This window comes from Aotus nancymaae, unplaced genomic scaffold (assembly GCF_030222135.1).
Source record: "Aotus nancymaae isolate 86718 unplaced genomic scaffold, 86718_ANA_hifiasm-v0.15.2.pri h1tg000017l, whole genome shotgun sequence".
NCBI classification, from domain to species: domain Eukaryota; kingdom Metazoa; phylum Chordata; class Mammalia; order Primates; family Aotidae; genus Aotus; species Aotus nancymaae.
The window spans coordinates 149,764-163,792 of NW_026988429.1; the positions used below are offsets into that span (position 1 = coordinate 149,764).

Below are 14,029 nucleotides of genomic sequence, written 5' to 3' on the forward strand. Positions count from 1 at the left end.
TTGAACCTGGGAGGTAGAGGCTGCAGTGAGCCAAGATCGTGCCACTGCACTCCAGCCTGGGTGACAGAGCGAGACTGTTCAACCATTGTGGAACACAGTGTGGCAATTCCTCAAGGATCTAGAACTAGAAATACCATTTGACCCAGCAATCTGATTACTGGGCATATACCCAAAGGAATATAAATCATTCTATTATAAAGGCACATGGACACGTATGTTTATTGCAGTGCTGTTCACAATAGCAAAGACTTGGAACCAACCCAAATTCCCATCAATGACAGACTGGATAAAGAAAATGTGGCACATATATACCATGGAATACCATGCAGCCAGAAAAAAGGATGAGTTCATGTCCTCTGCAGGGACATGGATAAAGATGGAAACCATCAATTCTCAGCAAACTGACACAAGAACAGAAAACCACACACCGCATGTTCTCACTCTTAAGTGGGTGTTGAACAATGAGAACACATGGACACCAGGAGGGGAACATCACACACTGGGGCTTGTTGGGAGGTGGGGGGCTAGGGGAGGGATAGCAGGGGGTTGGGGGATAGCATTAGGAGAAATATCTAATGTAGATGACAGGGTGATGGACGCAGCAAACCATCATGGCACGTGTATACCTATGTAACAAACCTGCATGTTTTGCACATGGACCCCAGAACTTAAAGTATAATTAAAAAAAAAAAAAATGAAAAATAAGAAAAAACATATCAAAACTTATGGCATGAAATGAAGGCAGAGCTTATCTACAAAAGCAGGGCTCACAGAGACATTTATACCTGCAAATGCCTATGTTAAAGAATAATCCCAAATGAATAACCTAATTTTAAATCATAAGAAATGAGAAAAGAACAGCAAACTAAACCCAAAGCAAGCAGAAAAAACACAAATTACAGAAACTGACCCAAGAAGAAACAAAATCTAAATAGACTTATAAGAAGACATTGAATGAGTAATGAAAAAAAAATTTCCCCAAAGAAAAATACATGACCAGATGGCTTCACTGGTAATTTCTACCAAACATTTAAAGAATTAACATCAAGCATTAACATTAATCCTTCTCAAACTTCTTATCAAAAAGCAAGTGGAGGGAAAACTTTCTCTTTCTACAATGCCAGTAGTATCCTGCTACTAAAGGCAGTAAAAACATCACATAAAAACTATAAATCAGTATTCCTTGTGAATATAGATACAAAAGTCCTCTTCACATTCGAAGAAACTGAATCCAGCAGCGTATGAATAGAATTTTATATGTGACCAAGTGGGATTTATCTCAGAAATGTACAGTTGGTTCAAAATATGATTATCAATACATATACACCATATTAATAGAATAAAATAAAAAAAATAGGTTTGGTACAGTGGCTCACGCCTGTAATCCCAGCACTTTTGGAGGCTGAGCAGGGTGGATCACCTCAGGTCAGGAGTTCAACACCAGCCTGGCCAACATAGTGAAACCTCGTCTCTATTAAAAATCCAAAAAATAGCCAGGTATGGTGGTGGGCGCCTGTAATCCCAGCTACTCAGGAGGCTGAAGCAGGAGAATCAGTTGAACCCAGGAGGCAGAGTTTGCAGAGAGCTGTGATCGTACCACTGCACTCCAGTCTGGGTAACAAGAGTGAAACTCCATCTCAAAAAAAAAAGAAAAGAAAAAAATAGTAATCTCAATAGATGCTGAAGTATTTGGCAAACACCAAAATGCTTTCATGATAGAAACACTCATCAAAATAGAAAAAGAAGGAAACTTCCTCAACATGAAATCCTAAAGATCCTTAAAAAATCACAAGAAAACAGTTAATAAATTCAGCAATGCTGCAAGATACAAGATCACTATGTAAAAATTATTATACATGTACCTATACATTAGCAATGAATCCAAAAATGAAATTAAGAGAGCAACTTCACATACGATAGTATTAAAAAGAATATTTACTAAAATTCATGAAATCTCAAGGGACCCCGAACAGCTGAAATAATTTGGAAAAAAGAACTAAGTTGCAGGTTTCACATCACCTGCTTTCAAAACTCATTATAAAGATAGTAAATCAAAACAGTATAGTATTGGCATAAAGAGAGACATATAGACTAATGTAATAGAATAGAGGGCCCAGATAAAAACCCTAACATACATGGCTAAATGATTTTTGGCAAGAGTGCCAAGAACATTCAACGGGGAAAATCAAAGTCTTTTCAACAAATGGTGTTAAGAAAACAGGATATCCACATGCAAAAGAATAAAGATGTACCCTTATCTTACACCATACACAAAAATTAACTCAAAATGGATCAAAGACCTAAATGTAAAAGCTAAAATTACAAAACTCTTCGAAGAAAACTTTCGTAACACTGGATTTGGCAAATATTTCTTAGATGACACCAAAAGCACAAGAAACAAAAAAATAGATAAATTGGACGACATCAAAATGTAAACCTTCTGTGTATCAGAAGACACAGCAGAGTGACTGCCAAAGAGGCAACCTACAAAATACAAGAGAATATTTGCAGATCATGTATCTAATAAGGAATCAATATCCAGAATATATGGAAAATCCCTATAACTGAAAAACAAAAAAACCAAACAGCCAGATTTAAAATGGCCAAAGACTTGAAAAGACATTTTTTGAAAGAAGATATACAAATGGTTAAATAAGCACATAAAAACATGTGCAACATGAATAATCATTAGGGAAATGCAAATCAAAACCACAATGAGATACCAACTCACACTCAACAGGATGGCTAGTATATATATTAAAAAGTAGAAAATAAGTGTTGGCAAGGATGCAGTAAAATTGAAACCCTTGTGAACTGCTGGTGCAAATATAAATTAAAGCAGTCACTGTGAAAAAAGGAGGGTCGGAGGAACCCTTATTCACTACTGATGGGAATGCAAAATGGTGTAGATACTATGGAACAGTCTGGCAGTTCCTCAATAAGCTAATCACAGAATTACCATATGACCCAGTATTTCCATTCCTAGATATACTCAAAACAACTGCAGACAGGTGTTTAGACAAAAACTTGTATACAAATATCCTAAATCAGTTCTAGTCACAATAGCCAAAAAGTGGAAACAACCCAAATCAATGAATGAATGGATAAATAAAATGTAGTATATACATGCAATGGAATATTATTCGGCTATAAAAAGCAATGAAGTACTGTTATACATGTTATGTCATGGATGAATATTGAAAACATTATATCTAAGAGAGAGAGGCCTGACACCAAGGTCATATAGTATATGATTTTATTTATATGAAACAACCAGAGTAGGAAAATCCACAGAGTCAGAAAATGGCTTACTGGTTGCCAGAGTCTGGTGACAAGAGGGATCAGGGAGTCACTTCTTAATGGGTACAGGGTTTCCACTGGCTTAATAAAACATTCCTAGAACTAGATAGTGGTGATGGTTATGAAACACTGTGAATATATTTAATGCTACAGAAATGTATACTTGAAAATGATCAAAGCTGTAAACTTTATGTCATGTGTATTTTACTACACACACACAAACCCTCTCCTGGATCCATTTCTCTCTCTCCCCTATGGACAAAAGCTTTACTTTGTGTAATTCCCAACTCTTGCCTTACTTTAGAAAATATCATATTCTATTATTTATATATGTAAACACTACCAAAAGCTCAATTATGAGAAATAATATGTATAATAAACTTTCTGAACATCTCACGCCTCCCTTTCTCTAGACCATGTAATCCTACTGACAAAATGTTTTTTTAGCACAGATTGCCAAAATAGGTATTTATTTATATGTATGTCACTACTGTACTCACAAAACATACAAAAATAAAAATTTTAAAAAGTTGAGACAAATGAATATACACTTGAATATTTTTCTTTCCATACTCCACTGAACCATTTTGCAAGCATCCCTCTTTGGAGAACATGTCTATCGATACTTGAAATTTTCCTCTTGGGTTAAAGCAATGGCCTACATTACTGACCCCATGAGAGCTGCCTTATTAACTCCCTAAACTAAGGAATGTGAGAATGCCCTTATAGGAGGACACTGTTTGTTGCACTGTGGTGCCTTCGTTAAGAAGACGAGAAATTTATCTTAGGTCTCCCTATAAGATTTATCTGTAATGTTTCTAAAAATTTTGTTTTCTTTTTATATAAAAAATGAATGTAGCCGGGCGCGGTGGCTCACGCCTGTAATCCCAGCACTTTGGGAGGCCGAGGCGGGTGGATCACAAGGTCAAGAGATCGAGACCATCCTGGTCAACATGGTGAAACCCCATCTCTACTAAAAATACAAAAAATTAGCTGGGCATGGTGGCACGTGCCTGTAATCCCAGCTACTCAGGAGGCTGAGGCAGGATAATTGCCCGAACCCAGGAGGCGGAGGTTGCAGTGAGCCGAGATCGTGCCATTACACGCCAGCCTGGGAAACAAGAGCGAAACTCCATCTCAAAAAAAAAAAAAAAAAAAATGTAACTGATCACAAAATTCTAGCAACACTAAGTGCTAGAAAATATAAAGCCAAATTTGTAGCTCACTTCCAGCAACCACGTCCACAAGGCATATTTATCTTCCTTCTGGCTTTGACTTGTCTTTCCATTATTCACAATTCTTTATTTACTTATTTTTCAAAAATCATATTGTAGCTCACCCCAACTTCAATTTTTAAAATCACCTCAATTCTTCAATTACTAAAAAAAAAACTGTATTATTTATGTGTTTGTCTGTGTGTGTTTAAAAGAACCTCAAATATATTTCTTGAAAGACAGAGAGGAATGAATTAAAAATAAATAAATAAACATAAACTCAGCAAAATTGTTCAGGATAGAGATCATTCCAACCTCAAAGCTCCCCCATTTCAGGGGTAAACTCTGCACACTCTGAAGGATCTAGCAGCAAAGCCCTTCATTCAAAAGGTAATTCATAAATGAATGTTGATGAAAAGAATGACAACTCACAATAGCACTGTACTACACTTTCTCACTCTTTTCCAGTTGGTAAGAAATGGTAAACAGAGGAAAGGGCAAATGGCTTTTTTTTCACCTGTGTGCAAAGCTTATCTAAAAAATCCACGAAAAGGGCAGTCCCACTGCCAGATGGAATTTGTAGCCACGTACCTTGATACGTCTCCTTCTGGTGTGCTCAGAAGTCATTTCGGGATGACATGTATTCAATACTTTCTTGCTGTGTTTGCTCCGCTTCTCAAGGTATCTCCTCTGTTGGTTGGTCATGCTGCTATACAATTTAATTCGTCTGGGTGACAAGCACACTCTTTCATGGCCAAAAGCTTGAATCAACCGGGCAGTGTCAATAGTGGAAACAGAGCTACTCCTTTCGTGCAGAGCCACCTCTCTATCTGTTTGGGTCAATATATCCGATTCAACAGTAGAAGTGGTGCTGGAAAGGATGTTGGTGGTAGTATCTGTGAGCAGCTCACTCTCCTCTGAGGGCCTACAATCCGAAGAAGTATTGCTTATATAATTAAAACCTGGCTGTTTACTCAGAATATATTTATCAAATTTAATCTGTTCAATTTTAATTTGATTAGACCTCCCAGCTCCATGACGAGAAAACACCTTGCTTTTTTTAAGCTCTCCTGTGTTTTTATGGCTTTTCTCTAGACTTTGAAACCGTTTCTTTTTCTGAAGCTTGTTTCTCTGCTGTTGTCTACCACTCCATTCCTTCACACCTCGTTCCCCTCTGCCATCATCATGTGTACTTTCTGAGACCTGGAGAGAATGTGTGATGGGATTCTGAAGAAGCTTAGCCAAACGATCAAGTGGCTCCACCAAGGATAGTTCTTTCCTGTCGCCCAACTTGGGCTGCCTCTGTTGCCTCTGTCGCTCCCGGTACTTGTTCCACAGTTCATTCAAACTCACAGTGTGCTGAGTTGTTTGCTCTGGGGTGAGCTTCTGATCCCTTTTTGGATCATTAATGTGTACATTATATTTTGGGTAATCTGTAGCTTGACTTTCAGTAGTATGCATCACTTCTTTGTTTCCCAAATTCACATTGATGCTGAGGCTCTTTACTTTGGTATAATCCGTCTTAGTCTTGTCCATGTTTTGATAAGGAAGCGGAAGACAAATGTGTTCTCTATGTTTGTCTGGGTGATGCTGAAAGAAATCTTCCCAAGAATGCCTCATGAAAACACTCCTTCCCAAAGATTCATGGCACATATCTTGATCACTTGGTAGATGTATGGGATGATGAATGTAAAACTTCGCCGACCTGAAGACAAAATGCGTAGTATTTTCAAATTCTGAATGACATTCAGACTCTGAAAAGGAGAAAAAGAGATTCTGAAAGAACTTAAAAATATTAGCATTCTGTTTAGAAATACTGTTCACAATTCTTTAGATATAGAAGAAAGACTAAAGGAAAGAACAGTTTATATAAAGTGTCAGAAAATTCACTGCCTGCACAAAAGATTCATGCCTGGTTCTTAGCAGCCTCACTGGTACAGTAAAAGTTTAAGAGACATGAATTCTGGCCTGGGGTCTGCCCCTGACTGGGTATGTGACCTCGAGGAAGGCACTTTAGTTCTCCAGATAATAAGAGCAACTGCTATAATGTATTTACCACTTGTTCTGTGTGGGGTGTTGTGATATATGCTCTACATGTGGTTTTCTAATTAATCATGCAATTAAAACTGAGAGATAGATATTAGTAACCCCATATTCAGCTAAGAAACATGACACTTCATTTTCATAATCAGTAATTAAATGGATAAATTTTTAAAAACCCTTTTTACATGTTTTAGAGCCTTCTGAAATTCCTTTTCTGTGGACCATCTTTCACTTTTTCCAAAATTTTTTTTATTGTGGTAAAATATACATAAAATTTACCTCTTTCCATCTTCACTTTTTGACAACCATTACTTTATATTTAAAAAAAAGGCCTTTTTAGATGTAATATCTTACGATTTTCTATGGTTTCAAAGTTTGTGTCCCTCTAAAATTCATGTTGAAACATAACAGTATTAGGTATGAGGTGATTAGGTCATAAAGGCTCCACCTTCATGAATGGGATTAGTGCCCGTATAAAAGGGCCAGAAGGATCTTGTTTGGCCTTTCCCTGCTTTCCACTAGGCAAGGACACAGCCACAAGACACCATTTTGGAAGCAGAGACTGGGGTCTCACCCAATCTGCCAGTGCCTTAATCTTAAATCTGCAGAATTTTGTTACAGCAGTAGGAATATGCTGAGACACAAACATAAACCCTAACTGTAATCTCTAATATGATATCAAAACACTGTTTTAGAGTTCTACATCATGGGTAGAAACAAAGATACATATATGCAATGATGAAATCCTTTTCACGCACACTATAGATTACTGGCAAGCAGAGTTTTCACAAAATACTCTAGGAATCCCTATGGATTTCCCTAAAGTGGAGTGGGATACACAGGACCTGCTTTTATACTTAAAGTACAAAAAAAAAAAAAAAAAACAACTATACAATTTTAGAATTAACTAGCAACATTTAAAAATTGGGAGATTTCATTTAGCTTCTATAGGTTCTTGAGATTGCAGCTTTTCCACCGAACAAATAAATATAAACAAATATATAATTCTCAATTAGGGGCTACAAAGAACAAAAACAAGGTGATAAAAGACAAATTTAACCAGGAAATGGCAGCTAGAGAAGACTTCTCTGAGGAAGATAAGATGTGAAGTAAAAATGAGAGCTAAACAAACAAACAGGCAGAATAAGAACATTCTGGGCTGAGGGATCACTTTCTGTGGATGTCCTGAGGCAGCTGCTACCTATGCCAATCCAGCTGCTCCCACAACCCTTCCGGATACAGAGACAGCACTACCTCTCCCATTCTTTTAAAGGCAAGTTCCTCCACTGCTGCTCTGGAGCCCAACTCATCTTCCTTTCAAGACCTTGCTTCCTTTCCTTATCATCTCTCTCTTCTATCTTTCAGGTGCTCCCTCTCTACTGGATCATTTCCAGTGGCTTGAAAACATCATTTAGCATGTATGTTTAGAAAATCCTCACATCTTCCTCCAGGTACTGGCCCATTTCTCTGCTCCTCTTCATAGCCAAGCTTCTAAAGTGGAAACTATTTTCTTCTCCTTTACTTCTCTTCCTACCCCAATTCACTATTCAAATTACTGCAGAGTACAGCCATACTCCTGGACTAAAACTGCTTTTGCTAACATGATCAACAACCTCCATGTATGGCCAATTCCAGGAAATGTTCTCATTCTATATTCTCTTTCTAGGTAATCTCATCTCTCCCTGTGGCTTTTAGTACCATTTTCATGCTGTTATCTATTTTCAAATTTATATTTCAAGCTATGATTTCTCTTTTGAGTTCCAACTATATACATGATATATCCACTCTGATGCCACAGCTATCTAACTGAACTCTATTCTAGCATCCTCGACAACTCTACCTCCCCTAGTCTTTCACATCTCTGTAAATGGCACATCATCCTACTGCCCAAGCCAAAATCTGGGAGTTATTCTTAATAGTTCCAACTCCCTCCTCTTCCTATTTCTGCCATTAATCCTTCACCAATCAATCACACATCTGTCTACCTCTATTTCCTATCATAATACTGCATGTCTCTATCTATTTCCTATCATAATACTGCATGTCTCTAATAGGTCTTCTGTCCCATCTTGTGCTTTTCCAATCTATTCTTCAAATAGTGGTCAAAGTCATCTTTTTAAAATGTAAACTGGACTTGTCATTTTCTATGTAGCAACTTTCAATGGCCTTCTCTTACACTGAGAACAAAACCCAAACTCCTTAACAGGAAGCACAAGTATATATAACTTTTCTTCCTTGTTTTGTACCACTCTTCCAGTAACTATACTTCAGTCATGCTGGCCTTTCCCCTGCTTCATCAAATAGCATGAGCAAAAGCATAAAAGCAGGAAAGCACTGAGGCAATTAGGGAGAATGTAAATATTCAGTATGTGTGACTTCTACAATTTATAAAGCAGAAGTAAGTAAGGCAGCAAAGGTTATTTGGGAACAAATTCTACAGGGCCTGGAGCATTAGACCAAGAACTTTAAATTTTATCCTTAAAAGAAATGAAGAGCCAGTATACCATTTTGAGCAGGGGAGTAACATAATTACAGCTGTATTTCAGAAAGAATACCTTGGCAACAGGATAAATAAAGCAAAAATTTGCAGGGCTATCTAAAATTCATTAAAGCAGTAAGTAAAACAATAAGAAAATAGATAACATTGCTCTAAAATGTTTATTTTCTAATATCAGTATTTTCAATGAATAGTCCTTCCAACCTGGGACTGAAGTAAAATATAGAGAGAATAGTAGAAAATAAGCAAGCTGAAGGCTAGGCACGATGGCTCACACCTATAATCCTAGCACTTCGGAAGGCCAACTTAGAAACAGGATTATAAATAAATACCTAAGGCTCATAGTATTAGAAGTGAAGCATCTTGTCTCAATCCCCAAACAGAGACAACCTTAAATGCATTCCAGAAGACTGTGGCAAAGACAATGAGAGCATCAATACAAACTTTAAAAAAATTACAGTAAAATTAAATTTATTTATGTTTGTCTATGGCCCCCTTAGACATAAAAGCATATAGAACACAAGACATTACTACCTGGCTGTTAAGCTTTACCTCTTAGTGGAAGATGGAACAGCCTAGATAAGGAGAAAAATGAGTCAAGGAGCTAATCTACCCATACTGGATAGATTTAAATAATCCAGGTTCAACTGCTTACATCAAGAATGTATAAAGCAAGGCCAGGCACAGTGGCTTATGCCTGTAATCCCAGCACTTTGGGAGGCCGAGGCGGGTGGATCACAAGGTCAGGAGTTTGAGACCAGCCTGGCCAATATAGTGAAACCCTGTCTTTACTAAAAATACAAAAAATTAGCCAGGTGTGGTGGTGGGCACCTGTAATCCCTACTACCTGTAAGGAGGGAGGCTGAGGCAGGAGAGTCACTTGAACCCGGGAGGCGGAGGTTGCAGTGAGTTGAGATCACTCCATTGCACTCCAGCCCAGGCAACAGTGCGAGAGTCTGTCTCAAAAAAATAAATTTAAAAAAAAAAATGATTTTTTGACAATAGTACCAAGACTACACAATGGGGAAAGGATAGTTTCTTTAACAAATGGTGTTGGGAAAACTGGGTATCCACATTTAAAAGAATAAAGTTGGACCCTTTCTTTTACACCATGTACAAAAGTTAAAAAGGGTTAGTGACATACATGTAAGACCTTAAAACCATAAAACTCCCAGAAGAAAACATAAGGGAAAAGCTTCAGGACATTGAACTTGGCAATAATTTCTCAGATGTGATACCAAAAACACAGGCAACAAAAGCAAAAATAGACCAATGAAACTTCATTATGCATTCCAAAGTAAACAGTTAAGAGTGTGAATAGACATTCTACGGAATGGGAAAAAAGATTTGCAAATCATAGATCTGATAAAGGGTTAGTATTCAGAATACGTAAAGAACTTATGAAACTCAGTAACAAAAACCCAAACAACTTATTTAATAAAAGACATAACTTATTTTAAAATGAGCAAAGGATTTGAATAGACAATAGAAGACATACAAATGGCATATCAAGAATATAAAAAGATGCCCAATCTCTCTAATTATAAGAGAGATGCAAATCAAAACCACAGTGAGATATCACTCACTCCTATTAGGATGGCCACTATCAAAAGAACAGAAAATAGCAAATGTTCATGAGGATGCAAGGAAATTGAAACCCTTGTTCACTGTTGGTAGTAATGCAAAATGGTGTAGCTATTGTGGAAAATAGTATGGAGGTTCCTCAGAAAAATAAAAAAGAATTAATACATGATCCAGCAATCTCACTGCTGGGCATGTAACCTAAAGAATTCAAAGAAGGACTTCAAAAAGATCCCTGTATACACATGTTTATTGCAACATTATTTATAATAGTCAAAAGATGGAAGCAACCCAGATGTCAGTCAACAGATGATTATATTAAGAAAATGGGAATTATTTGTCAATAAAGAAAATATGTTACATACATACAATAGTATATTGTGCAGTCCTAAGAAAGAAGGAAATCGTATCACATACTACAAGGTAGATGAACCTCAGAAACATCATAGCAAGCAAAATTATGTCAGTCACAAAAAGATAAATACCATATAGTTCCTTGCATTTGAAATATCTAAAGTAGTTGAAATCATAGGAACATAAAGTAGAATAGTGATTGCCAAGGTTTGTGAGAGGGTGGACAGAGAATTAGTATTTAGTAGGTATAAATTTCAGTGTTACAAGGTGAAAGAGTTAGAGATTATTGCACAACAATGTGAATATACTTAACACTACTGAACTATACACTTAAAATGGCTAAGATGGCTAACTTAATGTCATACTTTTTGCCACACATACAAAAATAATACATAAGATGAAGAAATAGAACGTTGCAACTCTGCAGGGGGTCGTGTGGGAGACACAGCTTGCAAAAGAAAGATGGAAATATAATCTGTAAAAGCATACTCTAGAAGACAAGAAATTTTTTTCTAAATGTTTTACACTTTGAATAATTTTAGAAGACATGAAGTGTATGAAACAAAAATTGATAGAATAATGAAATGAAAAAGGAGATTTAGGGGATAGAACAAAATGAAATTTTTAAAAAGTACCAATTAGAAGAAAGAGATGAAAGCAATTAGAAAAAAATTATCGAATTTGAGGACTGACAGTGAAAATTTAACACAATGATATCTTTTGTTGTCTCTAAAGAAGATAATAGAAAAATAAAGATATAAGGAAGAATGGAACTGACAAATTTATGTATTTATGTATGTACTTTTAGACATGGAGTCTCATTTTGTTGCCCAGGCTAGGGTGCAGTGGTGTGATTGTAGCTAACTGCAGCCTCAAACTCCTGGGCTCAAGTAATCCTCCCACCTCAGCCTCTAGAGTAGCTGGGACTGTAGGCGTGTGCTACCATACCTGGCTTGAACCTGCAATTTAAAAGGGTCTAAGTCTTAGGAAACTGAAAGTTATGTTTGTGATAGTACTGAACTTAAAAAAAAAAAAAGAATTATGCAGGCATCCATACAGAAAAAGCAAGTAGAAAATGCTAAAAGACTGGAAGACAGGCGGAGGACAGGGTGGTTAAAGGAGGTATAAATGAGCAAACTTCAGCTTTAACGTTGTAAAATCAAAAAATACATGTGAAAGTATAGTATTGAAAATTATAAAATTTACCTCTGAAAGAGTTAAACCGTAACATCCAAAATATTTAGAAAAACAGTAGAGGTAAACATGGAGGTAAAGGGAGGAAAAAAGAAAACAGTAAATTTTTAACAAAAGGAAAAAAATGCCATAAAATTAAAGACGGCAAAGCATACATGGCTATATATAAGTAAACTAAATTCATCTATATTTTAAAAAAAAAAACTTCTTGGATTATATTAAAAAACAAACTCAGTTCCATGCTATATAACAAACATATCAAAAGTAAAATGACTGAGGAAAGTGGAAAGCAAAAAGGAAACTTAGAGATATATCAAAAAGAAATTTGGGGACATTAATATAGATGAGGTTAAACTCACCAAAAGTTTTGCAGGAATTGAAGAGGGATATTTTTGTACTGATTTGCAATTCACAGTGAGGGTATTTTGCATAAATCTTTAAACATCAAATAACTTAGCATAAAAAAATTCATAAAATGAAAACCAGGAGCTCAATCAATAAGGAAATTTATGTTGCCTTAAAAAAGAATGAAGGTATGGAATTATATGAAAACAACAACTCTTCAGATAGATTGTGAGGCAAAAGGTGCTTAAAGGGTGGGGGGCCAGAAGGTGGGATTTGCTCATAGGGAGAAAAAAATAAAGCAGACATCCCTAGGAAACCTTCAAAGAGAAATGGACAAGTACAAAATAATGGTGGGGAGCTTGAACACACATAATTAGCTTATGACAGATCATAGAGATGAAAATTTTTTTGTAAGTGAAGTTTAAAAACGCCTGGGAATAATACAAGTAATGAGGTTGGGCTGTGTGTGTGTGTGTAAGTGTGTAAGCCTATGTGGTTTAAAAAACTTAAAAAAAAAAAAACTTTTCAAAAAATTTAAAAAAAAAAAAAACCTTTCCAAATGACCATAGAACATTTCTTTCCTACATCTTTATTCAGATATAATTTACCCATTTAAAACATGTAATTCAGGCTGGGCTTAGTGGCTCATGTCTATAATCCCAGCACTTTGTGAGGCCGGGGTGGCCAGATCACTTGAGGTCAGGAGTTCAAGACCAGCATGGTCAACATGGTGAAACCCTTTCTCTACTAAAAATACAAAAAATAGCTACTCTGATGTCTGGTAGTGTGATGCCTCCTGCTTTGTTCTTTTTGCTTAGAATTGACTTGGCTATGCGGGCTCTCTTTTGGTTCCATATGAAGTTTAAGGTGGTTTTTTCCAGTTCTGCGAAGAAGGTCATTGGTAGCTTGATGGGGATAGCATTGAATCTGTATATTACTTTGGGCAGTATGGCCATTTTCACGATATTAATTCTTCCTAACCATGAACATGGAATGTTTCTCCATCTGTTTGTGTCCTCTCTTATTTCGTTGAGCAGTGATTTGTAGTTCTCCTTGAAGAGGTCCTTTACATTCCTTGTTAGTTGTATTCCTAGGTATTTTATTCTCTTTGTAGCGATTGTGAATGGCAGTTCGTTCTTGATTTGGCTCTCTTTAAGTCTGTTATTGGTGTATAGGAACGCTTGTGATTTTTGCACATTGATTTTGTATCCTGAGACTTTGCTGAAGTTGCTTATCAGTTTCAGGAGCTTTTGGGCTGAGATGAGGGGGTCTTCTAGATATACAATCATGTCGTCTGCAAATAGAGACAATTTGACTTCCTCCCTTCCTAATTGAATACCCTTTATTTCTTTTTCTTGCCTGATTGCTCTGGCTAGGACTTCCAGTACTATATTGAATAGGAGTGGTGAGAGAGGGCATCCTTGTCTAGTGCCAGATTTCAAAGGGAATGCTTCCAGTTTTTGCCCGTTCAGTATGATATTGGCTGTCGGTTTGTCGTAAA

At 36.6% G+C, this 14,029-nt stretch overlaps 1 protein-coding gene across 12 annotated transcripts in view; it reads right to left on the bottom strand.

Moving 5' to 3' along the window:
* Nucleotides 1–14,029, bottom strand: part of LOC135275608 (centrosome-associated protein ALMS1-like) — a 271,819-nt gene that overhangs the window by 106,331 nt on the left and 151,459 nt on the right. For all 12 annotated transcript variants that reach the window (XR_010343217.1, XR_010343218.1, XR_010343219.1 and 9 more), the window contains one exon: nt 5,106–6,268. Coding sequence is in view for 8 of the 12 variants with exons in the window: in XM_064377819.1 (XP_064233889.1) it covers nt 5,106–6,268 (1,163 nt within the window). In the remaining 4 variants the exon portion in view is untranslated. The remainder of the gene's footprint in view (nt 1–5,105; nt 6,269–14,029) is intronic.